Below are 26437 nucleotides of genomic sequence, written 5' to 3' on the forward strand. Positions count from 1 at the left end.
TCAAAGACGGAGGGAAGGATGGACACAAAGGGAGCTTATTAAAGGGGGAGGCTGGGGCGCTGGGGTGCGAAAGCGCAGCGTGCGGTACCACCGTTTCTCGCTGAATGGGGGCTGAGCGTGAGCAGTGGCGCGCTGGTGCCGCCGCCACTGCCGCCGGAGGGAGGCTGGGCAGGGGCTGCGGACTGGCTGCAGGCGAGGTGCTGCCCTCCAGTGGATCGGTGGCAGACGGCGGGCGGGACATGCACTCCGTGTAGCGCACTCGCTTGCTCCTGTCAGCGCAGGCATGCTTGTTGCAGGCAGGAGCGGCACAGCATCAGCAGCGGTCCCACACAGCCGTCCTGAATGGTAAGCACCCGGCCGCCAGCCAGCCCGCTGCCCGGCCCTCCGCCCTGCCGCCCTTCTCTCAGCGTCGTCTTTTTGTGTCGGTTTTACACTCTGGTTTTGACTCCTTACATTTTACGGCGTCACTGAGCTCTCTTCATTTTGGAGCTGAAAGCCCATATCGCATTTTTCCATAAAAAATGTATCCACGAGTTGTTTCTTTCCCTTTATAAAGGGTTGTTGTTAACTTTTGTGTGTGTGTGTGTGTGTGTGGGGGGGGGGGGAATTATTAAAACTTGATTTTTCCTGTGAAGGAAGTTCCTTTATGAGGTTAACATTTCTTTTGTTGCCGATTCTTTCTTCTTTTCTAATTGTACATGAAGTCGTTAGTTATTTACATGTCGGATTTGCGGTGTAAATTATGAGTTTTGCTCCCGATCTCTTGCTTTCCCGCTGGTGGCCCTGCAGCGCATGGGGAATGCGTTGTCCCACTAGCTGCCTGCGTGCGCGGGACCCTCATCCGAGACGTGCTCCCACGTGCGGCTTTTGTCCTCCATCGCTTCCTCCTATCTCTTTCTTCCTTCTTTCGCTTTCTCTTTGCTCTTCCTTGTCTTGGGCTATTGCCCCAGTGAAGGGCCATTTCTCTTGTCTTCACCCCCCTTCCTCCACCACATGCACACACGCTCGCAGCCGCGGTGCCGGCCGTTCCCGCCGCGGCCCAGCCTCCATCGCCCTCTCCTGCCGCGACCTGCCCTGCTGCCGTTAGCGGCTGCCTGACATGGCGTATTTGCAGAGACTCCCGGCTGACTGATGGGGGGCGGGGGCAGGGCAGTCAGCCGCTGCATCGCCACGACAGGCCGGGCCACGCACTGCGCCTTTCACTGCGATTAAGGCCCAGCTGACATGAGGGCCTGGAGGTGGGTGGTGGCCAGAGGACCGATGAACATCGGCAGCAGGTACCTGGAGACGGTGAGGGGTAGCATAAGGAGCGTTTTTAGTGGGCTGACGGCGATATAGAGATGAGCGAGGATGTTTGAGATGCCTGTGAAGCAGAACTTATAGTTTAAATGGCCTGCTTGGCAGTCCGCATGCTGCCATCACTGCTCACTGTCTGACGTCCTGCTTGTGTTAATGCGCCATTTACAGTGCTGTGTGCACACTTCAGGGTGTCGGCACTTCCTCAGCGGTGGAGCCTCTCCTTGCTCTCGCCTCCGCGAGCCTGTCACGCCGCTGGGAGTATTTAAGGTGGTGATTTGCTTTTTGCCGCTGAAGTCGCATGAGGCGTGTGTGGGGTCCAGTGCCCCAGGGTTAGGGTTAGGGTTAGTGTGTGGGGCCCATGTGTCTGCTGCTCTTTGTCTCCTTAAAAAGCACAAAGCAGGACAGAGAAGCGCAGCAGCCCACAGAGGCTCCCTCATCAGAGTGACAGTATAGTGCGGCTCTGTGCCTGCTGCCGCCGCATCTTGGCGACCCTGACAGGATCACAGGGAGCTTTGCTCCATGTGCTCCCCCTTTATGGAGGCTGCAAGGACCTCCTGCTGGCCTCCCTTCCCCCCCGTCTTGGTGTCTCTTCCCTGGCCAGCCTAGCTCCGGGCTCCCCGGCCAAGTGCCGAGTGTGTCAGGCTTGGCCTTCGGCTCCTGCTTTCCTCCTCTCCTCCCTCCTCCTCCTCCTCCTGCTCCTGCACTCCGTTGCTCGTGGGAAGCTTGCGCGCACGCATTTGCCATAACCGCTGAGACTGTGCACCCCTTTTTATCATGTGCATCGTGAGCGCTCAGAAGTTTGAGCGCAGCGCGACATGCGAGCGGTGGTGGGGGCAAGGCACGTCCCAGCGGCACGCTCCCACCACGGGTCCAGCTGTGGCAGCCCAAAGCCGCTCGTCTTTTAGCGTGTTACACGGGCGGGACGTCGAGGGCGAGTGGAAGTGCCGGGGCGAGCAAGCAAGCGAGAAAGAAGGAAGCCACAGAAGAAAGACAAAAGCGTGTCGTTTAGGGGCTGCTCAGTGTGGGCTGCAGGTCAGAAAGAAGAGCAGAAGCCATTTTGGGTAGGAGAGGGCTGTGGAGGTGAAGAGCAGAGCAGGGCAGTCAGAGGGCATGTACACATGGGAGAGGCCTGTTCTGGGCTCCGAGGAATTGGCAGCCAAGGGAGAAGCCCTGATCTCTGAGCTCTCTCTGCTGCAGCAGGTTGGCTGCTGGCAGTTCAGCCTCAGCGGCTGGGTGAGTAACAGCGTGTGTGTGTGTGTGTATGTGTGTGAGTGCATGTGTGCGTGCATGTGTGTGTGAGTGCGTGCGTGCGTGTGTCTGTATGTGTGAGTGCGTGCGTGTGTGTCAGTAAGTGTGTATGAGCGTGTGTGTGTGTGTATGAGCATGTGTGTGTGTGTGCGAGTCTGTGTGCATGTGTCAGCTGGACGTGGCCACTGACATTCCAAAGGGCCACCTCACCCCCCTACCTGAAGATGTTTACACTTTACACCGTTTTTATCTGTTCAGATTTATTTCGCGAAGACGGGCGTTTTCCGTTAAGTAATGTGTTAGTTGCGGGGTTTCATGCTGCTAAATAGCTATAAAATCAGCCCTTTTTGCTTTTGGAGAAGGAATGTCGCGTGACTGGATCGTTTGTGTGCCCGTGTGCCATTGGCTTTTGTTCCTCCCAGAATGCACACTGATGCTCTTGGTGTGAGGTGGCAGTGAGCCTTAAAATGATCCAAAGATTTATTTACATGCTACTGCTTAAAGACATTTTAATTCAGCTTTTTTTGTGGAAATTTGCATGACTTCTTGCGTTATTAAAAATGCGTCAGCGGCTCAGGTGCCGGGGTGTCCTGCGGGGGAGCCAGTCCCGGCCGGGTTCGGGCCGAGGGGCACAGCGCCGCCCTCGCAGGCTGGCCGCCCGCAGCCCAAACACGCTGCTGTTCGATTGCCGCCGCGCGCCTGCCCCCGAGTCCAGGAGGCGCCGTGCCGTGAAGCGGCCTGCTTACCTCACAGGTCTGCACTGCACCGTCTTACCCGAGGAAAGAAAAGGGCAGCTTGTTCCCCCGTCCGCAGCGTGCGTGTGTGTGTGCGTGTGTGTGCGTGTGTGTGTGCGTGTGTGTGTGCATGCGCGTGTGTGTGCGCGTGTGTGTACGTGTGTGTGTGCGCGCGTGTGTGTACGTGTGTGTGTGCGCGCGTGTGTGTGTGCGCGTGTGTGTTTGTGCATGTGTGTGTGTGCGCGCGTGTCTGTGTGTGCGTGTGTGTGTGTCTGTGTGTGCGTGTGTGTGTGTCTGTGTGTGTGCGCGTGTTTGTGTGTGTGTGTGTGCGCGTGTGTTTGTGTGTGTGTGTGCGCGTGTGTGTGTGCGCGTGTGTTTGTGTGTGTGTGTGCGCGCACACTGTGCACATGAATGTGGTCTTCAGGATGGTCCCAGATACGCCATTGGATTCTGCGGTTTTAGATAAATGCAGTTAAAGCCACAGTATTTTATTAGATGAAATCATGAAGAACATAATTATTTCAAACTTCCATTTTTAGATTAAAAAACAGACAAATGAAACTGAAGACTATGGCCTACATAAATTTTGCTAACTCCTCTGATCAGAGAGGCCTGCTTGTCATCACCATAAAGTGAATAGATTAACTTTTAAATACAGTCCAATAATGTACTGTATTAAATATAAATATTGAACGTGCTCTTTTCTCTGGAGCCAAGTCCTTCTGATTTTCTTTCTGAGCTCTTTTGTGAGCCGGGAAAGGCTGCCTGCAGCTGCTGGCCTTTTTGTTAAGAGGACGGCCGGATGCTTTGTTACGGCTGTTTGTCTTTGTGAATACAGAGTGCCTCTGCACTCCCTGTGCCGTGTGTTTGTGTGTGAGTGCGTGCGTGCGTGCACGTGTGTGTGCATGCGTGCATGTGTTCGATCTCGCGCACACACGATTATGCACACATACACACACACATACGGACAAGCAGAACACAGGTACCCATGCACACACACAAACGCTCGGTCTGCTGGGTCTCCATTGTGAGGGGGTCATGCTTCAGTGGAGCAGGACTCTCAGTGCCTTTCAGCAAGATGAAACCACGTACCGGCTGGCTGTCCTGAAGAGCGGGCACTCCCACACAGCGATGCTGACACAGGTGCTCACACACCCAGACATAGGCACTCCCACACAGCGATGCTGACACAGGTGCTCACACACCCAGACATAGGCACTCCCACACAGCGATGCTGAAATAGGTGCTCACACACCCAGACATAGGCACTCCCACACAGCGATGCTGACACAGGTGCTCACACACCCAGACATAGGCACTCCCACACAGCGATGCTGACACAGGTGCTCACACACCCAGACATAGGCACTCCCACACAGCGATGCTGACACAGGTGCTCACACACCCAGGCATAGGCACTCCCACACAGCGATGCTGACACAGGTGCTCACACACCCAGGCATAGGCACTCCCACACAGCGATGCTGACACAGGTGCTCACACACCCAGGCATAGGCACTCCCACACAGCGATGCTGACACAGGTGCTCACACACCCAGGCATAGGCACTCCCACACAGCGATGCTGACACAGGTGCTCACACACCCAGGCATAGGCACTCCCACACAGCGATGCTGACACAGGTGCTAACACACGGCAATGTTTACATGGGTGCTCACAGGCAAAGATAGACACTCTTATACATCCATACCAACGCAGGCGGTCTCACACGGCGACACCAACGCGGGCGGTCTCACACAGGGACACCAATGCGGGTGGTCTCACACGGCGACCCCAACCTGGGAAGTCTCTCATACCCACACCAACGCGGCCGGTCTTACACGGCGACACCAACCTGGGGAGTCCCTCACACCCACACCAACGCAGCCGGTCTTACACGGCGACACCAACCTGGGGAGTCTCACACGGCGACATCAACGGGGGCGGTCTCACACGGCGACCCCAACCTGGGGAGTCTCACACACCCACACCAACGCGGGCGGTCTCACACACCCACACCAACGCGGGCGGTCTCACACTATGACACCAACCTGGGGAGTCTCACACTATGACACCAACCTGGGGAGTCTCACACTATGACACCAACCTGGGGAGTCTCACACGCCGACACCAACCTGGGGAGTCTCACACGGCGACACCAACGCGGGCGGTCTCACACGGCGACACCAACCTGGGCGGTCTCACACGACGACACCAACCTGGGGGGTCTCACACGGCGACCCCAACCTGGGGGGTCTCACACGGCGACCCCAACGCGGGCGGTCTCACACGGCGACCCCAACGCGGGCGGTCTCACACGGCGACACCAACCTGGGGAGTCTCACACGGCGACACCAACCTGGGGAGTCTCACACGGCGACACCAACGCGGGCAGTCTCACACGGCGACACCAACGCGGGCAGTCTCACACGGCGACACCAACCTAGGGAGTCTCACACGGCGACACCAACGCGGGCGGTCTCACACGGCGACACCAACGCGGGCGGTCTCACACGGCGACACCAACGCGGGCGGTCTCACACGGCGACACCAACCTAGGGAGTCTCACACGGCGACACCAACCTGGGCGGTCTCACACGGCGACACCAACGCGGGCGGTCTCACACGGCGACACCAACCTAAGGGGTCTCACACGGCGACACCAACGCGGGCGGTCTCACACGGCGACCCCAACCTGGGGGGTCTCACGCAGCGACACCAACGCGGGGGGTCTCACGCGGCGACACCAACGCGGGGGGTCTCACACGGCGACACCAACGCGGGGAGTCTCACACGGCGACACCAACGCGGGCGGTCTCACACACTGACCTGGGGAGTCTCACACCCACACCAACATGGACAGTCTTACCCACACCAAGATGGGTGCTCTGACATGCTGACACAGGAGCTCACACAGAGATGTGCGCTTACACGCTGACAAGCATGCTCACGCTCTCTTGACTCACTCACCCATCATCAGTCAGCTGTAAAATGGAATTTGATATATTAATATCCTACAAGATGCAAAATGGAAGACTTTTACAGGAGATTTGTGGGGAGATCGCTAATGTGTGTCTGTGATGTGTGTGTGATTGAAATGTGAGGCTTCAGGGCTGAGAGCCCAACCCAGTCCCACTCTCCTTCCTTACTTTTATTCCCCAGCTTGGGGACAGGGGCAGCTGTACAGCAGTGTTGGGGGGGGGGGATATTAGTGAGAGGTGTTGACAGGGGCCAGTCCAGGAAGTGCCCATCTTTGTGGAGAGCGGTGCAGACTGTGGTGTCTGCTTTCTGCTTTTCCCAGCACAGGCCGGCTCCGGTGTCCTGTTGCCGTGTTCCGGGGGGGTTTGGGGGTCCGGTGAGCGGCGGGTGGAGTAACAGTGCCGGCACCGCCGTGGAGATTATGTGGACCCATGGGAATTATTATGTAGAAAAAAAATATATATATATATATCTCAAGGTAGAAAAAAGGGCAGCAGATACACAGCCGAGGAACATTCGCATCTTCATAGAAAGTATCAATGCTTTCCATACGCAGACTGTGGCACTGGAACTTATTTTGGTCTGGTTAAATGTACAGTGTGTGTCAAGATGCAGCAGTGAGCCATGTGTGGGATGTGTCAGGAAGCAGCAGTGAGCCGTGTGTGGGATGTGTCAGGAAGCAGCAGTGAACTGGGTGTGGGATGTGTCAGGAAGCAGCAGTGAGCCGTGTGTGGGATGTGTCAGGAAGCAGCAGTGAGCCGTGTGTGGGCCGTGTGCGGAAGCAGCAGTGAGCCGTGTGCGGAAGCAGCAGTGAGCCGTGTGCGGAAGCAGCAGTGTGCCGTGTGCGGAAGCAGCAGTGTGCCGTGTGCGGAAGCAGCAGTGAGCTGTGTGCAGACGCAGCAATGTGCAGTGTGGGGCGTGTCAGGAAGTAGCAGTGAGCCATGTGTGGGGCACACTGGGGCTGCACTGAGCTGTGTGCATGGCGTGTCAGGAAGCAGCAGTGAGCTATATGAGGTGTGTCGGGAAGCAGCATTAAGCTGTGTGGAGTGTGTCAGGAAGCAGCAGTGAGTTGTGTGGGGTGCACTGGAGCCACAGCGAGCCACAGTAACCCTAACCCTAACCTGACCCCAGGCTCAAGGCTGCTTTTGTCAAATCGTGTTGGAAAAACTGGGGTGACTGGCATGAAGCCACAGTCCCTCCCATCCAAAGGGCACAGTCTGGGCCTTGAGTGCTCGCACACACATAAGCACACGCAGTCACATATGCATACACACACATTGTGAGCCGCTGAGTGGTTCTGGCTCTCACAGAAGACCTTGTTCAGGCGGCTTGGTGGAGCCAGGGGTTGCCCTGCCCGGCGGGATCCTGAGTATTCATTACGATGTGCGGCCAGCTTATTGCCTGTGACTGACAGCTGTCAATACGCGGCCGTCTTTGCCTCGCTAATGTCGATCGTTTGTCCGGACTCACTTCCATGCGCCATGCCGTCATCCCTGGGCAGCTTCCATGCCCCTGCTCATGTTAGTGTCTTGTGAAAAGCCCATGGAAAGGTCACAGTTTTTGGGGAGCCAGTCTCCCCTTCCCTGCACATGACACCTGACGCCATGTGTGAAGCGTGTGCTGCTGGCTCGCGTGCTGAGCGCCTGCTTGCACTTCATCTGTCCTTCCCTGTTCCCCTCATGCCCCCCTTCCTGCCTGTGCCCCCTTGCACCTCCCCATGTCCCCCTTGTCTCCCCGTGCCCCCCTGCACCCCCTACCCCATACCCCCCTTCTCACCATGCTACATTAAAAGAAACGAAGTCACTGGCCAAAGTGAGTGTAGACCCTAATCTAGGCATTACCGTACCCTCGACCCGGGTAACCTACAGCCCAGCCGAACGTGGGTGTCTTTAGCTGTGGGTAGGCTCCGCCTTCCCCTGGCAGCCGCCCGCAGACCCCCATGGCGTCCCCAGCCTGTAATCTTGATTAATTGAAAAAGGTCCTTTTCCCACTTAGGCAGACAAAGGACAGATTACATTGCTAAAACCAATTTAGCCAAATGCTGAAATGATATTTTCCTTTATGATGCAAACTCATGGCAGGCAAAGCGGATTTGGGGGGCTGTGGGGGCGGGTTTAAGGCATGCATATCTGGGGGCTGTGGGGGCGGGTTTAAGCTGGGCCCCGGGCCACTCGCTCTCAGCCCCTCCTCTACTCCCCCTACTCTTATGGTAATGCCGGGCCTGTTTTTTTCAGACTGCGTGCCCCCACCTTGCTCCACCCTGAAGCTAGCCTGCTGATTGGCTGCTGTGAGGCACATGGCCTTCTGGTCTTTCCGGGCTGTGAGAGGCCTGTGGCCAGGCCTGTTCCACCTGAGCGCTGTAGCAGCACTGTGTTCCTGATAGCGTGTGGTTTCCTGCTGAAGCTCAGCTCCACCCTCTCTCTCCTCCCCAGTCGAATAAGGTCCCAGTGGTGCAGCACCCCCACCACGTCCACCCATTGACGCCCCTGATCACCTACAGCAATGAGCACTTCACGCCCGGAAACCCGCCTCCCCACCTACAGACAGACGTGGACCCCAAAACAGGTAAGAGCTGGCTGTGCAGGACTTGGGGGGGGCTGTCATCCTCAGACCTCCTCTCGTGTGCATTTGCTTTGGCGTTTTTATCACCATGCTACTGACTTCCTGCCCAGCCTCTTAGCCAACGCCTCGCCCAGTCTGCGCACGCAGCGCCGCTAATGACGTCCTAATTGGATTAGACTGATTGTGGATAATTGATGGTAAAGGGAAATGGCGGGAGTGATTCCTGCAGGGTCCAGCCCTTCCTCGGAGGTGTCTGCGAAAGAGCATAACAGCTGCTGGCATCGCCCATGACTCGTCTGAAAGCATACCTGCCTGGGGAGACACCAGCTTGTGGACGTCCCACGGCTGTCGTCCCGAAGCATTTCTACAGCGAGGATCATCATCTTTACTGTGGGATGGAAAATGGTCACAAAGTTTCAGCTGATGCATTCCAGAGGGGGCGGTGGGGTCTCTGCTCTGCCAGCAGGCAGACGCGATTCTGACAGACTCCTGTTCAGTCCCAGCCAGTGTCTCATTGACTTTGGCCCAACGTGCTGTTTGTGAGTGTATTTTACTTCCAGGTGACAAGTCAAACCCATGTGTGGTTTTTCAGTGTTTAATATTAAGTTGAGCGACCCTGTTACTCTGCAAGAGAACAGGCATTTGGCCAGAGGTCAGAGAGCGGAGCAGCCTTGCTCACGCCAAGCCTGCAGCTCAGATCGGCCCCTTCCCCGGGGCTTAGTGCCAGCCGTAAAACAGCAGCTCCAGATCATCTCTTTCTATGCCAGTAGAGCTGATGTCCAATGTACCCAAGGTTGAGCTTTACCGTTGCCCTCTGATGCAGAGGTTTACTCATAAGATCTCGGTCACTGACCTGGCTGGGTCCCTGCTTCTAGCTCCCCTTTCCGCCAGGTGGCTTTGCGTGTCCTCATGGTGTAACGCTTGTGACAAAATATAAAGCCTGGCAGTCCCACCACCGAGTGTATGCACACAGCAAGGCTACCTGCAACCTACAGCATTCTGAGGCTGCCTTCAAAGGCAGCATTTTGTGGTAGCTTTGTGGGGCAGCCTTCTGAGGCAGCTTTCTAGGGTGGCCTTTTGGGGGAGCATTCTGAGGTGGCCTTCTGGGGTGGCCCTTTGAGGCAGCCTTCTGGGGTGGCCCTTTGAGGCAGCCTTTCAGGGGGGCCTTCTGAGGCAGCCTTCTGGGGTGGCCCTTTGAGGCAGCCTTCTGGGGTGGCCCTTTGAGGCAGCCTTCTGGGGTGGCCCTTTGAGGCAGCCTTTCAGGGGGGCCTTCTGAGGCAGCCTTCTGGGGTGGCCCTTTGAGGCAGCCTTTCAGGGGGGCCTTCTGAGGCAGCCTTCTGGGGTGGCCCTTTGAGGCAGCCATCTGGGGTGGCCCTTTGAGGCAGCCATCTGGGGTGGCCCTTTGAGGCAGCCATCTGGGGTGGCCCTTTGAGGCAGCCATCTGGGGTGGCCCTTTGAGGTAGCCTTTCAGGGGGGCCTTCTGAGGCAGCCTTCTGGGGTGGCCCTTTGAGGCAGCCTTCTGGGGTGGCCCTTTGAGGCAGCCTTCTGGGGTGGCCCTTTGAGGCAGCCTTTCAGGGGGGCCTTCTGAGGCAGCCTTCTGGGGTGGCCCTTTGAGGCAGCCTTTCAGGGGGGCCTTCTGAGGCAGCCTTCTGGGGTGGCCCTTTGAGGCAGCCTTCTGGGGTGGCCCTTTGAGGCAGCCATCTGGGGTGGCCCTTTGAGGCAGCCATCTGGGGTGGCCCTTTGAGGCAGCCATCTGGGGTGGCCCTTTGAGGTAGCCTTTCAGGGGGGCCTTCTGAGGCAGCCTTTCAGGGGGGCCTTCTGAGGCAGCCATCTGGGGTGGCCCTTTGAGGCAGCCTTCTGGGGTGGCCCTTTGAGGCAGCCTTTCAGGGGGGCCTTTTGAGGCAGCTTTTCGGGGGGGCCTTCTGGGACAGCCTTCTGGGGTGGCCCTTTGAGGCAGCCTTCTGGGACAGCCTTCTGAGGCAGCCTTTCAGGGGGGCCTTCTGAGGCAGCCATCTGGGGTGGGCCTTCTGAGGCAGCCATCTGGGGTGGCCCTTTGAGGCAGCCTTTCAGGGGGGGCCTTCTGGGACAGCCTTCTGAGGCAGCCTTTTTGGGCTGGCCTACTGGGGCAGCCTTCTTTTGGCAGCTTTCTGAGGCATCCTTCTAGAACGGCCTTCTGAGGCAGCCTTTTGGGGTGACCTTCTGGGGAAGCTTTCTCTGGTGGCCTCTGGCTCTTTTGCTGTTTTTCTTCTTGCCAGCACTGATGTTTTTTCCTCTCTTCCTCCTGACAGGAATCCCGAGACCCCCACACCCCTCTGACATTTCTCCATACTACCCGCTGTCCCCTGGGGCCGTGGGGCAGATTCCCCATCCGCTAGGATGGTTAGTACCACAGTAAGCATCCCTCTTTATTATTATTATTGTTGTTGTTGTTGTTATTATTATTATATTATTGTTATCCCACTCTCTCATTTCCCTTGGGTTTTACTTCATTCCTTAGTTGGTCCTTCAGTGTTTCCTTGGTTCCCGATCCTCGCCGTACTCGCCATACTCGCCATACTCGCCGTACTCGCCATACCCGCTATACTCTGGTGCTCAGCTGTGGTCCAGCCCCCCAGCCTTCCTGCACTGCCCCTCCTTATGACAGAATTTTAAAGCTACTTCATGGCATCTTGCAGTGCCTGGTACAGCCAGCAGAGGATGGGCCTCTCACTTCACTCTGCTTTCTTACTCTCTGAGATACTCCTTCTTCCCCTCAGATACTCTGTATGTGGACTTGGGGTCTGTGACCCTATAAGGTGCTTTGTGATTCCAGCGTTACATAAATAAAACTGAACTGACCTGAAATGAATGTTAATATTATGGTTAGTGTTGTACTGTACTGCTAAGCTGGAGTGACCTCGTCGACCTGTGCGAACCAAGGACAGTCTGAGAAAGCCTCATGTGAGGTGTTACACCCGCAGTGCCATGTGCCTTTCAAGCGTCCAGCAGCCAGCCCGTGTCCTTAACGAGCACACTACCTGCTGGCTATTAAAAAACACTGTTATCTTATTAAATAACATTAAAGATCAGCTTTTGCTGAGCATGAAATTTTTAGGCTGAGCATTGATTCTGTCAGCCCTAAGGGCTGCTATGAACTCCATCTTCCCAAGTGGATTTCAGCAGAGATGTGAGAGTTGTTCACGCAAAAGGCCTATCAGACCAAACCGAATGAGACAGCTGGCTCTGCACCTGCCCATTACAGCTGTTTGCTTCCTCATGTCGAACCCTTGTCCCGATCCCTCTGGGTCCGCTGTCGCTCCCCTAACCCATCTAGGGACCCCAAAGAACTACAGCAGGCTGTCCTTGTTGCTGCCCCCCTCCCTGGCCCTGAGTTACTCCTTTGTGGTGAAAATACTACTTTGCATGTTGCTGTATTGTCCAATTAGAGTAATGAACCGTGATTGCCAGTCTTTTACCCACAATTCCACATGGGGACTCTCCCTTGGTAACTCTTGTCAACACTTGTTAATATGACAAAAGGCTACAAATTAAGCTCTGTTAATTTAATGTTTTCTCACCGCGATCTAAATACCGAGAGAGGCCGGGAGCCTCGGCACAGGCCTTTGATTTGCTGCACTTTATTTTGGTATAAATTTACATTCATTATTGTTTTCTTTGGATGTGTAGACCTCAATTAGCGTGATGGCTCCATTAAAGCGTTGGGCGCTTCGTCTTTAATTATCACAACAAAACACCTAGTTCCAGCTTGGGGAGAGGGATTCCACCGACACAAGCAGGGTTATAAAATTTAATTAGCCATTCCTATCAGATTTGTGCCATTCAAATTGTTCAGAGTTTGCTGCCTTTGATCCCCACTCTGCAATCCCCAAGATTTTTGTTCTGATCAAAAGAGAATAAAGCTGGGAGCGCAGGGAGATTTTACCTTCTGCTCTCTTCCCCTGCCTTTCTTCTTGGCAGGCAAGGTCAGCCGGTCTACCCCATCACCACGGGCGGATTCAGGCACCCCTACCCCACGGCCCTCACCGTCAACGCCTCCATGTCCAGGTGAGATGCTTTCTGGGAAATAGGTGCAGAACATGTTGCATTTCGGATTCCCTTTCTGAGAGAAGCATGGCCAACGCGCAGCGATCTTATGAGAACTCCCGCCTCTCCCTACCCCACGAGATGAGCAGCTCATGGATGCTGAAATATTAATCTTCCTGCTGATTTTATGAGTCCCTGTAAATCGCATTTATCCAGCTGAGCTTCCTGAGGGATGTTGGAGTTTGTATGTCTGTCTTTGCTACAGTCTCTATCTTGCGTACAAAGTACCAAACTTTTGGAGGGTAAATCTGCCAAATGGCCGGTCAGCCTGTGCTTTGCTGCAGATATACTGGTTGAGATACCGCAGCATCTGTATGTCAGCAGCCAGAGACCATATGCTGGCCACAGGCCTGTAGCGTAATCGCAGCTTCTCTTAAGCAGGACCTGGGCTGCGCGGGTGCCGCTGAGCTGCGCCTGTTTGTGGCTGAATGCTCTGGGTCATTCTCCTGGGCTCTCCTCCATGGGCCATCCCCCGACCTCCTTTTTATTGGTGCCGGTGTGAAGGTGAACGGTCACTATGTCCATCTCCTGGTGAACAAAAGAGGCTGAAGGGAAGAATACGTCATTCAACCACAGGGGGTGCTGCAGACGTGCAGTGTGTCCCTCTGTCAGAAAAGCGAGTCGCATCTGATCTGACTGCAGTCACGTCCAGCTGCTGCGTTGAGAAGAGGAGCTTTCGCTCCCCTGCCCCCCATTGGGGGCGGACCCTCATTAGGCCCCACCTCCCGGCCACGATGCCCGCACGCCCCGTAGCCCGTGGCCCCGTGCTTAAGTGACGGCTAATTCGCCCTAATGAGGGGCTTATATTGTATCATGGTGTTTCCAGTGCGGTTAATTGCGTTGGTGGAAGGAGCTGGCAGATTTGCAGGGGGCTGGGAAGCGCCTAATGCATTTTGATGTGCTGTAATTAAATTAGCATCCGAGAGTAGGTACAGGCGAGCCGGTGCAGGGCCTGTGTTAGTGAGGCTCTGTTAAAACTGGTGGCCTGCTACTCCATACATGCTAATGTGCTGCAGAGTGGGCTGCTGGGAGCCTGGACAACCATTTTCTTAAGTTGTTTACCAGTCGTAGTCCTGACTCTTTGTATTGCAGAGATAAAGTACCAACAGATAACGACAAAGATCTCGTGGCTATGGCATGTTTCCTGCATCTGAGTTCCAAGCCGGCCCACATTCCGGGCCCCCGGCTAAGAGCCACACTGTGTATCACCTCTGCCAGCCACATTAGCATGCTAAATTAGCATGTTGCTAACGGGGTCTGCTTTGTAAGCCAGCAGCACCCCCCCCCCCCCCCCCCCCAGGGACCCAAACAGGTACCACGGGGTCTTGGAAACAGAAGACGAATAATAAAGGCTTAGGGTTATCTTGGTAATGGGGTGACAGGCGTATGCATCTGTTATTCTCTGAACGACACAGGAGAAACCACCCCCCCACCCCCACACACATATACACACCCCTCCCTGGCCTTTGATATCTAACCCCCCCCCCCCCCCCCCCCCGCCATCTCGGTTCCCACAAGCCAGCCGACGGGTCATTAGACATTAAACAGCCGCCCAGCCACCTCGGATTGGCAATTAAACAGTCCTCACTGACACCGGGCCTGCCCCCCCCCCCACCCCAGATTGAGATGTTGGAGAAGCAGGGGGGGCTCTGCCTGGATAAATTGGTCTGAGGCACCAGCCCAGCCCTGCTGGGGGGTTTGGTGCTGATGCCGGATTGGCTTCAAAGAGGAGCGTGCCATCATGTTTTAACCATAACCTGTTCTGCGTGCTGATGTGGTGGGGGTGGGGTGGGGCGGGTGGGGGGGGGTACAGAGTAAGGGATAATGACAGAGGACCAGGGTGGCTCTGAGGGGGGTGACTGGATGCACAGGCAGGAGACGGAGGAGCAGAGCATTAACAGAAACATGTCAGCCGTGCCAGTGTGGGGGAGGGGCCACAGCGGCCCCCGGGGGGCCCCTCCCAGCTCAAACTCGCTGCTCCTCGCAAGTTTGGGATCATCATTATCTTCTGGCTTCAGGGCCAAGCAGACACACTTCGCTGGATAATGAGCTGTTTAAAGGGAAAAAAGGCCTTTTTTCAGCGTCTCCCTTTTTTTGTACATCATCTGCTCTTCCTGACAGGCTACCACACACACACACACACACACACACACACACACACACACACGCACACACGTGTGCACTTTGGTCAGTGTATGGTTACTGCATGCAGGCATACATTGCGGCACTTCCCCTCATAGGCACACAGCATTGAGGTAAGTGGCACTGGCTCACATACACATACACACACACACACACACACACACTTTGCCGCCTGCCCCTGCTCCTCATCCGGGGCCTCCGCTCCTCATCCGGGGCCCCCATTCCTGCCTCGCACCTGCCACTCGGTGTCACTGCACCCGAGCCTTTCACGGTTAATCCCCTCATCCCTGGGAGCTTCCCACAGGCTGCACGGCTGCTCTGTTTGAACAGGAACTGATTCATTATTCATGCCTCCCTATCTATTTAGAATAAGATTAGCGGGGTTTCTGCCCCTCTGCAGGGGGTGGGGGGCTTGGGGGGTGCGGCCCCCTGAGGTCCCGCTGGATCCTTCCAGTGCCGTTGAGACCAATGAGCCGTTGTGACTGGGAGAGGTTCTGTGTGGAGAGTGTGAATGGGATTAAGTTAGACTAAGAACCTGCAGGCAGTGAGGGCACCCCCTGCAGGGGCCTGCTGGTATCATAGCCCAGGCTGCACCAAGCAACTGTGCATCTCCGTCTCTCTCCTTCCCGCTCTGACTGTGACTCTGACTGACTCAGACTCTGGCTCTGGCTCTGACTTGGCTTTCTGACCTCTAGGTTCCCGCCCCACATGGTGCCCCCCCACCACAGCCTGCACACCACGGGCATTCCACACCCTGCCATCGTCACACCCAACGTCAAGCAGGAGTCCTCACACAGTGACATCGGGGGCCTCAACAACTCGTAAGTCCCATGCAGGCAGTGCTACTGTGTGGCCAGTGAGGGTCTCATAAAATCATTCAAGAAGTTTACCAGTTCGGACCCGGCTCAGTCGTGAACCTGAGCAACCCCTGGAGAGGGCGGGGCCAGCACCGTCTGATGGCTCTCTGGACCTGCCTCGTTCCTCCCACAGGAAACATCAGGACTCCAAAAAGGAGGAGGAGAAGAAGAAGCAGCCTCACATCAAGAAGCCACTGAATGCCTTCATGCTCTACATGAAGGAGATGCGGGCCAAGGTGGTGGCTGAGTGTACGCTGAAGGAGAGCGCCGCCATCAACCAGATCCTGGGCCGCAGGGTGGGTGGCCTCTCAGCCGGCCATCCGTCTGGCCGTTGCCATCGCCAACATGCTTCATGCATGTTTGAATAATGACATGGGTGACCCCTCCCCCCACACAGTGGCATGCTCTGTCCAGGGAAGAGCAGGCAAAATACTACGAGCTGGCCCGCAAGGAGAGGCAGCTCCACATGCAGCTCTACCCAGGCTGGTCGGCGCGGGACAACTATGTAAGTATTAAAAGTTTTTAAAGTTTAAGTGAGCCAGCAGGGCTCCCTGCAGGTCTGGGTCTGTACCTAAGGCCTGCCCTGCCTCCAGGGCGGTTAGCAGAGGCGGGGCGGTTAACAGAGGCCGGGTAGTTAGCGGAGGCGGGGCGGTTAGCGGAGGCGGGGTAGCTAGCGGAGGCGGGGCGGTTAGCGGAGGCCGGGCGGTTAGCGGAGGCCGGGTAGTTAGAAGAGGCGGGGTGGTTAACAGAATCCGGGCGGTTAGCGGAGGCGGGGCGGTTAGCGGAGGCGGGGCGGTTAGCGGAGGCGGGGCGTTTAGCGGAGGCCGGGCGGTTAGCGGAGGCGGGGTAGCCAGCGGAGGCGGGGCGGTTAGCGGAGGCGGGGCGGTTAGCGGAGGCGGGGCGGTTAGCGGAGGCGGGGCGTTTAGCGGAGGCCGGGCGGTTAGCGGAGGCGGGGCGGTTAGCAGAGGCCGGATGTCGTGCTACGTTGCCATGCAGATGCTAACTAATTAGAGAGGCATTTAAAATTATAAAATAAATTTTGTCATGGTATCGCCGCAGCCTGCCGTACAATAACTACAAGTTTGCCATTTATCTTTATTTGACTGATAAACAACAGGGCAAAAAAAAGAAGAGGAAACGGGAAAAGCAGGCAGGGGACGGCAGCGGTAAGTGAGCGGCAGCCAGCCCCCGGGGGGGGTGTCACGCTGCCTGTCGTGTTAGGCCGGGGTTTATTAAGCCAGTCCTCAGGGACCTCAGGCAGCCCACATTGTCGCTACCTTCCAGCTCCCAGCACCCCTGAACCAAAGAAGCAAGGTGTGCTGGGAGCTGGGAGGGAGCAACGCTGTGAACTGGCAGGGGTCCCGAGGACTGGCTTGAGAAACATTGATTTAGAGGATATCCATCAAATCGTGTTGTGTTAGAGGATAGCCATCACATCACTGTGGTTACCTGTTATAGTACAGGATAGCATCACATCACTGTGGTTACCTGTTATAGTACAGGATAGCATCACATCACTGTGGTTACCTGTTATAGTACAGGATAGCATCACATCACTGTTGTTACCTGTTATAGTACAGGATAGCATCACATCACTGTGGTTACCTGTTATAGTACAGGATAACCATCACATCACTGTGGTTACCTGTTATAGTACAGGATAGCATCACATCACTGTGGTTACCTGTTATAGTACAGGATAGCATCACATCACTGTGGTTACCTGTTATAGTACAGGATAGCATCACATCACTGTGGTTACCTGTTATAGTACAGGATAGCATCACATCACTGTGGTTACCTGTTATAGTACAGGATAGCATCACATCACTGTGGTTACCTGTTATAGTACAGGATAACCAACACATCACTGTGGTTACCTGTTATAGTACAGGATAACCAACACATCACTGTGGTTACCTGTTATAGTACAGGATAGCATCACATCACTGTGGTTACCTGTTATAGTACAGGATAGCATCACATCACTGTGGTTACCTGTTATAGTACAGGATAACCAACACATCACTAGAAATTTCTCTGATGTTACAAGATCTCCATCCTGTCACTATTATTACCTCTTATGTTAAAGGATAATTATCATCTGACTATGGTTACCTCTGAATACAGAATAGCCATTGTGTTGTTATGGTTTACCTCTGACTACAGGATAGCCATTGTATCACTATGGTTACCTTTGACTTGAGGGTAGCCATTTTGTCACTATGGTTACCTCTTATTACAGGATAGCCATCGTGTCCCTATGGTTACCTCTCATTACAGGATAGCCATCGTGTCACTATGGTTACCTCTAACTATAGAATAGCCATTGTGTCACTGCAGTTCCCTCTAATTACAGGGTAGCCATTGTGTCACTATGGTCCCCTCTGACTACAGGGTAGCTATCATGTCTCTAAAGTTACCTTTGACTTCAGGATAGTCATCCTGTTCCTACAATTACCTTTGACTTGAGGATAGCCATCATGTCACTATGGTCATAGTACTTATAGGATAGACACCATTTCCTTTCTGTTTTGACTATGGTACCTACTATAATAGTGGATGGCCATTGTGTCATTGTGGTGTACATTTACGATTGGGCATAATAATCATGTCATTATAGTTACATCCTGTGATGAGGGATAACTGTCATGCCACCATGCTTACATCCTCTTTAGGGGATAGCAATCATGTTTTTATGGTTACATCCTATGATAGAAGATAACCATAATATGACCATGGTTATATCATGTGTTGGGGGATAACTGCCATGTCACTATGGTTATATCCTGTAATGGGGAATACCCCCCTGCTTTTGTTCATCCCTTGCTTGACACATTATCTAATGCAACATTTATACATCAGCTTGCTTGTTTCTGCTCCATGTTAAATACTGATGACTAACTGGCATTGCATGATCCCCTGCCTTGGTACCAACACTGTGATGCTTTGAAATGGATCGTCGTCCAGATGTTTGTTATATTTTTGACAGAATTGTGCAGCGTCATGCCTCTGCTTTCATGTGAATGATGATGTACGTGTTGTGAGTGTGTTTAACTTGGGCTGTTGCTGACTGCGCTGATGCATGCTTTGTGAAAAACATAAAATCACCCACATCTCTCTATTAAGGAGGTTTGCTAATTCTAATTCATCATTATCATTATTATTATTATCATTATTATTATTATTATTATTATTTTTAATTCTGAGTTCTTCTTATTCATCAGTTTGTTGTACGTCAGAGGAGGCTTACCGCGACCGTGTGCTTGTGCTCGCCTCGGTCCCGATCCGTTTTAAAGGCCTGTGTCTGTTCTTTTCTTTTTCCAGAACACAGAGAATATTTTCCAAACCCTTGCCTTTCCCTTCCACCGATTACAGGTGCTAATGTCATTTTGAGTCTTTAATTACTAACTTGTTTCTCCTCTTTTTGTTAATTATGTATTTATTTATGTAAATGTATGTGCAGTATATATTTCAACACAGTTGTTTAAATACAGAAGTATAATTCATTGCCGATGTGTCTTATTTTAACGGATGTTTGACTTGTTCATTTATTCTGCTCCGAGCACAAGTGTGGTTTTTTCTAATGATGCTGCTCTCATAGGTCATACATAATTAAAGAGTCCTCCCCATTTGGCAAATTTAATATGCAGTATATTAATGTGACTCTGTCTCAGAAGTCAAACTGCAGGCGTTGAGACTGGTAACAGAGATTGGTAACTAGAGTAAACCTCCTTAATCTCTTTGCTTTAGTCGCTACGCCTGTCCAGCTGCCCCCGCATGAGCACTCGGTTAACCCCCCTCCCCCGCTAACGCTACGCAGTCTGAGCATAAAGACAGACCGCTGCTGCCCTGCTGCCTAAAAGCTCCTGGCTGGACCTTTAACTGGCTCTCTGCTGCAGCTCCACTTTGCCATTTCCCACTGTACCTCCTCCCTTCCAGCTGTGCCCAAACACAGGCAGGCAGGCAGACAGACAGACAGACAGGCAGACACACCAGAAGACAGGCAAACATACACACCAGCAGACGCACAGAAAGACAGGCAGACACACAGACAAGTTGGCTGAGCGATGGTCCAGGCAGAGTAATATTCTGCCCTCTGCTGTTTCCTGTTACCTTTGCGCTTGTAGTATTTTCGCAGTAACAGAGAGCGTAGCCTCATTCAGGCGACGCGACTCTACCAGTCGTGCGTATCTCCGCTGCTTCCCTGTGCCACTAACCACCTCGGCCTGCAGTCTGCGGCACCACATCGCGACAGACCCCCTGCTCTACACTGCCCTCCAGTCACTAGCATCCGCTCCAGTTACACTGAGAAAGCTAACAATCACGTGATTGACAGTTTGGAATCAGAAAATTGATTTGTTTCCTTTTTTCTTAATTTCTGTCCCTCTTTTCTGCCCCCTCCCCGTTCCCTCCCCCCCTGCCGCTTCAGACCTGAGTGCCCCTAAGAAATGCCGAGCACGCTTTGGCCTCGATCAGCAGAGTAACTGGTGCGGGCCCTGCAGGTGTGTATGAAGTGTGTCTGAGGCTGACAGCCAGGTGAAGCTGGGGTTGGCCGGCCCCTCTGCCCACACGTGCTCCCATCTCTCCCACCCTCCTGCCACTGCTGCTAGACAGGTAGCTGAAGGGCACTGCAGCTCCACACTGACCCCTGCAGGCCTGTTTGCACGCCTGTGCCTGGTGTTTTACACTTCGGGCAACTTAAGTAGGCTAGAGATGAGAAGGAGAAAAGGCTTGATGGGAGGCACAGCTGATTGGCTGGTAAGTCAAGGGCAGCGGCGCCTAATGACAACCCCAGCCGGACCCTGAGCCTGTCTCCATATCATGTTTGTCCAATGACCGGTGTCCACTCTCTCTCTCTGTTGTATTTGTGTTTTTACCTTTTTGGCTAACAGATGCAAATACCCCAAAGAAGTGTCGTGCCTTGTTCGGGCTTGACCGGCTGAATTTATGGTGCAAACCATGCAGGTATTCTCACTAACATAGAGCCTTGGTGAAGTATGAAGATGGTGCTCGTGATGGTGGTGGTGAAGATGGTGTTGATGATGATGATGATGATGCCCTTCCTCTGCTACCTTCAGAATGTCCCTGCTTTTCTGACCCTGATATCTTGTCTGGCCCCCTCCCTGCCTTCTTACTGAGGGACACCCCCCCATTTATTATATTCTAGTTAGCTGGGGGTCCGTGTGGCTTTGGATTCAGTCGTATTACTGAATTAGTGGGTAACCTCCATTTTAACTTCTGTGTTAAGAGATTTAGCCGTTGGCTTGTTTTCATGGAATAATCAGGGACAAACTGACCAGCAAGTGCCAGGAGCTGGGATTAGAGGGAGTGGCCAGGTACATGGTGGATGGATGGATGGATGTTCATGGAAGTTTTACTTGCACAAAAATGCTCTGAGGGCAGAAAGAAAAATGACTGGTTCAGGGAGATAACCAATCAGATTGCCGAGGAGGTGGGACAAACCAATTAGATGTCTTTGTCCCCACCCCTGTAGTTGCTTGGACCCACCTCCTCTACAATCTGACTGGTTATATCTCTGAACCAATCATTTCTCCTTCTGCCCTCAGAGCAATTTTTGTGCAAGTAAAACTCGCATAAGCTGCATGGATGGATGGATTGCTCTAAACAGTAAGGTAATTTTATGTTGGGTAATACAACGCCATAGCTGTATATGTTAGTTACACATTGGTGCAAACAGGAATGGTTCCTGTCATATACAATATCTATGTAAAAGGCATAAAACCATGTTGTTGCGTGTGTGCATGCGTGTGCGTATGTGCACATGTGCGGCTTTGCGGTTACTACATCGTGGGGACCAAACGTCCCCACAATGTGGTAAGACCTGTTACTTCTTAGCTTGTGGGGACATTTTTTAGGTGTCCAAAAATATGAGCTCAATTTTATAAGAATTTGTGAATGCAATTCAAAAACTAAAACAACCAAAATTTGGTTTGGATACTTATGGTTCAAGCTGGGTTAGGGTTAGTGTTAGGGTTAGAGTCATGCCTATAAAATGGAGAGTCCCCACAATGATAGGAATATATGAAATGTGTGTGTCTGTCTGTGTTGCGTGTGTCTATGTGTGTGTGTGTGCGTGCGTGTGTGTATTTCTCTGTGTGTCTGTGTCTGTGTGTGTGTATGTGTGTTTGTGTGTCTGTGTGTGCGTGTGAGAAGTAGCTGAATGAGTCACAATGGGGATGCCAGCAGCTCACTCAGATGTACTGCAGGCTCGCGGCCCCTGCGGGGCGCCTTTGCTCCCGCCGGCCGCCGTAGCTCCGCGGCTCAGTGTTTGGCTGCAGGGCGGGTCGTCGCCGCTGCTGCTCGCTCTATTCACTCCTCTGCCTCTCTCTGATAACCTTACTTAGTCCCAACCTGTTGTTTTTCTGTTCTGACACAAGCAGTCTTTGAATTGGGAATGTTTTCATGGTAGGTATTTGTTTCTGCTAAGTAATACCCCCCTGTGTGTCGCCTGCTCCCATGACCGTGAGTCGCTGCAGTGAGCCTCATGCATGCCGCCATCGTGCTGTGTCCTCATAGTCTGTCTCCTGTAGAAGCTGTTTTCTTTTTTTTCCTTTTCAACGTGCCACAACTTCTTTTGTTCTGAAGGTTTTCTGTTCTTCTTGCTGAACGCACAATCCAGTGAGCTAGCCTGCCAGTCAGCTGCAGCCTCTGTGCCGCCTTGTTTGGGTGAAGCACTGTTACATGATAGTAAAGACCCATCGGGTAGAGCATGATTACTGGGTTTCTGGAATTTGAGCAGCGCCCCCTAGGTGCCATGGTGCCCCAGCTTCCAGTCTACCACTCCCCAGAGGACTGGGAGCAAGGTGTTGGACCTGTGCACGTTAACTGAAGTGCTTCCCGTAGTTCCCAGAAGAGCACGCTGGCTATTCCGATGTCTGCATTTGCAGAAATCCCCCTGGCTGCACGTCTCTTGGGGCTGCGGGTGGCCGCCCTCTGCTTTACCTGCTCCTTTGACCAGGACGTCGCCCCTCACTCTTACACCAGCCTCTGCAAACAACTGCAGGCATGTGGGGAAATTCAGTCCACATGCAGATACTTTTCTGCCGGCCGCGTTCAGAATGCTCTGACGTCTCTAAAGAAAGCTTTTCGGCGGCGAGAGTGGGCCCGACTCGGCGTGGGTCATTCACTCCGGCTGCTTGTTTAAAATGCCCCCCCTGGCAGCTGGCTGCCTTCTCGAGGTCAGGTCGCCCCAGAGAGGCGCTGGCCACCGTTTAGTTAGTGCTCTCTAGCGCTCCCTGTGGAGTTTGCCGACCGCTTGCACGAGGTTACCCTGAAAAGATACCTCTGGCTGTGCTTCCTGCGAGACCACGGGATCGATGTGCTGCACGGAAAGATGCCAGGGATCGATACACCTTTTTAAAAATGGATATTACCTTATTTACTGCGTTTGACAGGCAGTTATGCTGCTGTCTGTGGAAGCAGCCGGTGCTGGGCTCTTTCTAAGCTCTCTGTTTTAAAGCTGCCCCAACAAGTCCTTTCCCCTGCTTTCCACGCACTCTATTCTTTAACGATCCTTCCCCCTTCATTTTCGTTCTTTATCTCCACTCCCGCCATTATTACGCTGCTGCCTTACTCCCTGTTCCCGGACACTGCATGAAATCTCCCACCTGCATGATCCCCATATATGCTGTGCTTGTGTGCTTCCCGCCACATTGCCTCTCTGTGTCTGTGTGTCCTCCCTTCCCTGTGAACCCCGAGATCACTCTCTCTCTCACTCTCTCTGTCTGTCTTCTCCTCCCTGTGAACCCTCTGATCACTCGCTCCTTCTCTCTGTCTGTCTTCTCCTCTCTTTCTTTGTCTGAGACCTAAACCCACACACTTGCAGGCAGGCAGGGGTATGACTTGAGAAACGATCCTTACCCAAGCTGCATATAACCAACCAGCCAATCACTATTTGTCCTTATCCAAACTGCTCAGAACCGGCCAATCACGGTTCAGTCTTCTCTGAGCTGCGTATGACCAGCCAATCACGATTCGTTCATAGCAATCAGTCACTCTCCTTGTGGATGCAGTTGTAAAAAAAAAAAAGAGGTGGCTGTTATCATCCAGTCTGAGTCCTCCTTACTTCCTTGCTGCCCCTGGGGGTGAATGACCTGGGTGGGAAATGCTGAGCAGGTCTTGTGAGGGCCTGGTGGGTGGGGCTCTCCTGTTTGAGTGACAGCTGCGGGAGGCCCCCTGTAGGGGGGCTGACTCTGTGCTGTGTGATGCCCCCTGCAGGTGTGCGCTTGTAGAGCGTCTCTCTTCGGACCAGCTCAGCTGACAGCTGCACTCCTCCCCAGACAGCTGGACACCCCCTTCCCCTTTCTGACAGGCATCGGGACTCTGTCCTGCTGCCCTTGGCCGCTCCCTCTTCCTCCTCCTCTTCTTCCTCACTCTGCGTGCCGTCCTCTCCTCCCCTCCCCTCCCACTCATTCTGTCGCTCCCACTCTCCCGCCTGATTGGCTGTGGCCAGCGGCAGGGTAGGCCCGAGGGTGTCATTCCTGCCTCGGACACCCGGAATGTGGAGCTGGGCGCCGCCCCTCCCAGCCAATCAGACGGCCTTTACGTTGACGGTTTTGTGTCGTTGCCCCTCAGTTTGCTGATGGCTGATATTATTGCCCCCCCACACTTTCAGGAGGAAAAAGAAGTGCATTCGCTACATACAAGGTGAAGGCAGCTGCGCAAGCCCCCCCTCCTCGGACGGAAGCTTACTGGACTCCCCTCCCTCCTCCCCCTCCCTCATCGCCTCCCCCACAAAAGACTCCAAACCTCAGACTGAACAGATGCAACCTCTCTCACTGACTGTGAAGCCGTCTCCTCTGGTACACCCCCACACGCCCCCGTCTTTGGGCCTGCTGACCAGCTCGGCGACGGCAGCCAAGTCGACCGTCCAGAACGGCGGTTCGCTGGAGCGCCCAGAGGCCCTGCCCCCAGCCCGGCAGCCGGGCTCCTCGGCGCTGACGAGGCCCTCGCCGTCCCTGTGCCTCCCCCGCCGCGGCCCGCAGCCCCTGTCACTCGTCACCAAGCCCATAGAGTAGCCTCACCCCTTAGCTGAACCGCCCCCCCCCCCCACCCGTTACTTTCTCCAGATTATTTCTACGTTTGTGCCACGAGGATTTAAGAAACTAGGTTGTTTTATCAAGTTCATTGGTCAATATTTGACCTCTCATTATCTCAGAAAAAAATAGCGGGAAAATAAGAGTACGGTAAATTGTAGACTTCAAGCTTTGTGAATCTGCCAAAATTTTTATCAACAACCATGTCTTTTTAATGTTTAAAACAAAGCAGAAAATGTGTAATTGTGAGTGTTTGTAGTTCAGCGAGAATCCCAGGCGTGGCAGTCAGGCACTTCGGCGATGACTGAGCTCAGCCCTGCTTGAAGTTGGTTCTTCTTCCCTGTTTGTATTAAACCCGAGCTTGTGAAGCACCTGCTTTGAGCCGCTCGCTCATGGCCTGTGGGGTGTCTCGTGTTACCCGTCCTACTGACATGTACAGAGAGTCTTGGGGGGTAACAGTCTTAATATGCTTTGTTCCATGGCGTTGTACACTAATTTTCGGTTTCCCTTTGTATTTTCCTGCGAGGGGGAGCAGGGAGGCAGGGGGCCGTTGTTTGTCGGGTTCCAGGGGCGGGTGTTGGACAGTCTGGGGGGTGGGGGTGGGGGTGGGCACGGGGTTGACAAATTCACAACGCTAGGACCAGTAGTATTTATTGCTTTAGAGATTCGCTCGTTGTATCTTGTACGTTGTCCCTTTTTAAATATTTTCTTTTCTTAAGACATTGTATAAATTTTTTTTCTTAGCGTAAGCGACTTATATATATATAAATATATATAAAAATGATCAGTTTTTACAAGGAGTTTGGACATTTTATTGTACTTTGGTTTGTTTGTTTTTTTCCTCAGTGAAACCTGGAGTCACCAAATGAACAGTGTAGATGCTTTTTAAGAACTGATATATGCTCAACGCATCAAGAAACACAACTATAAGCCATTATTCAAGAGAACGAAAACTTGAACGTGTTTAGAGGACAGTGTCTTCAGCGGTGGGGAAAAATGTCTAAGCCCTTCTTTTTTAATGCACAGTCTTATCTCCAGACTGTAGGATTCTGTACAGATTTGCGTGCCAAAATTTGTGATAATTTCCTTCCGCCCTCTCTAACGCTGTAGTAGTTTGTTTTTGTTTTAAACCATATTTTGCTGTGACGTTACATAGATTGCTATGTATGTAGTATAAATGTTGCTATAACAAATGTGTTTGGTAGCAGATTAAATATTAAATCTAAACTGAACAAAAGCAGACATTGTACTGTATAAACCCACACGGGCCAAATTATGTATATTAGGACAGTTCATAAAAAAATTAAATAAATACAAAAAAATGCACAAACTGCCACTTTTAAGTACACTACTACATATAGATAGATAGAGAAATAGGCATGTTGATGTTTGCAAGCGGCTGTTAAAAAAAAGCTACAAGAGAATCATCCATTGGGTGCCGTTGTAGTCACATGACGTCACTGTAGCCTGTCCG

At 53.2% G+C, this 26437-nt stretch overlaps 1 protein-coding gene and 1 long non-coding RNA gene across 30 annotated transcripts in view; one reads left to right on the forward strand and one right to left on the reverse strand.

The window, feature by feature from the left end:
* The window catches only part of tcf7l2 (transcription factor 7 like 2), an 87952-nt gene extending 62402 nt beyond the window's left edge, over nt 1-25550 (forward strand). For 3 of the 28 annotated variants that reach the window (XM_048986671.1, XM_048986677.1, XM_048986683.1), the window contains 10 exons: nt 8693-8825; nt 11111-11213; nt 12780-12866; nt 15743-15868; nt 16038-16200; nt 16302-16409; nt 17007-17070; nt 19232-19282; nt 20337-20409; nt 24543-25550. In XM_048986671.1, coding sequence (XP_048842628.1) covers nt 8693-8825; nt 11111-11213; nt 12780-12866; nt 15743-15868; nt 16038-16200; nt 16302-16409; nt 17007-17070; nt 19232-19282; nt 20337-20409; nt 24543-24945 — 1311 coding nt within the window. In that variant the 3' untranslated portion in view covers nt 24946-25550. Of the gene's footprint in view, nt 1-8692; nt 8826-11110; nt 11214-12779; nt 12867-15742; nt 15869-16037; nt 16201-16301; nt 16410-17006; nt 17071-19231; nt 19283-20336; nt 20410-20799 lie in introns of all 28 variants that reach the window. The other 25 variants (XM_048986673.1, XM_048986680.1, XM_048986684.1 and 22 more) reach the window with 17 other exon arrangements.
* LOC125715338 (uncharacterized) lies at nt 17326-17934 on the reverse strand. 2 transcript variants are annotated; one of them, XR_007384014.1, is made up of 3 exons: nt 17825-17934; nt 17550-17744; nt 17326-17431 (listed from the first exon to the last, which is right to left on the reverse strand). It is a non-coding gene; the product is annotated as an uncharacterized LOC125715338 (long non-coding RNA). The 2 variants fall into 2 exon arrangements; XR_007384015.1 differs by having other exon boundaries at nt 17471-17705; nt 17785-17888.
* Nucleotides 25551-26437: the final 887 nt, after the last annotated feature.

Source organism: Brienomyrus brachyistius, chromosome 20, assembly GCF_023856365.1.
Source record: "Brienomyrus brachyistius isolate T26 chromosome 20, BBRACH_0.4, whole genome shotgun sequence".
NCBI classification, from domain to species: Eukaryota; Metazoa; Chordata; class Actinopteri; order Osteoglossiformes; family Mormyridae; genus Brienomyrus; species Brienomyrus brachyistius.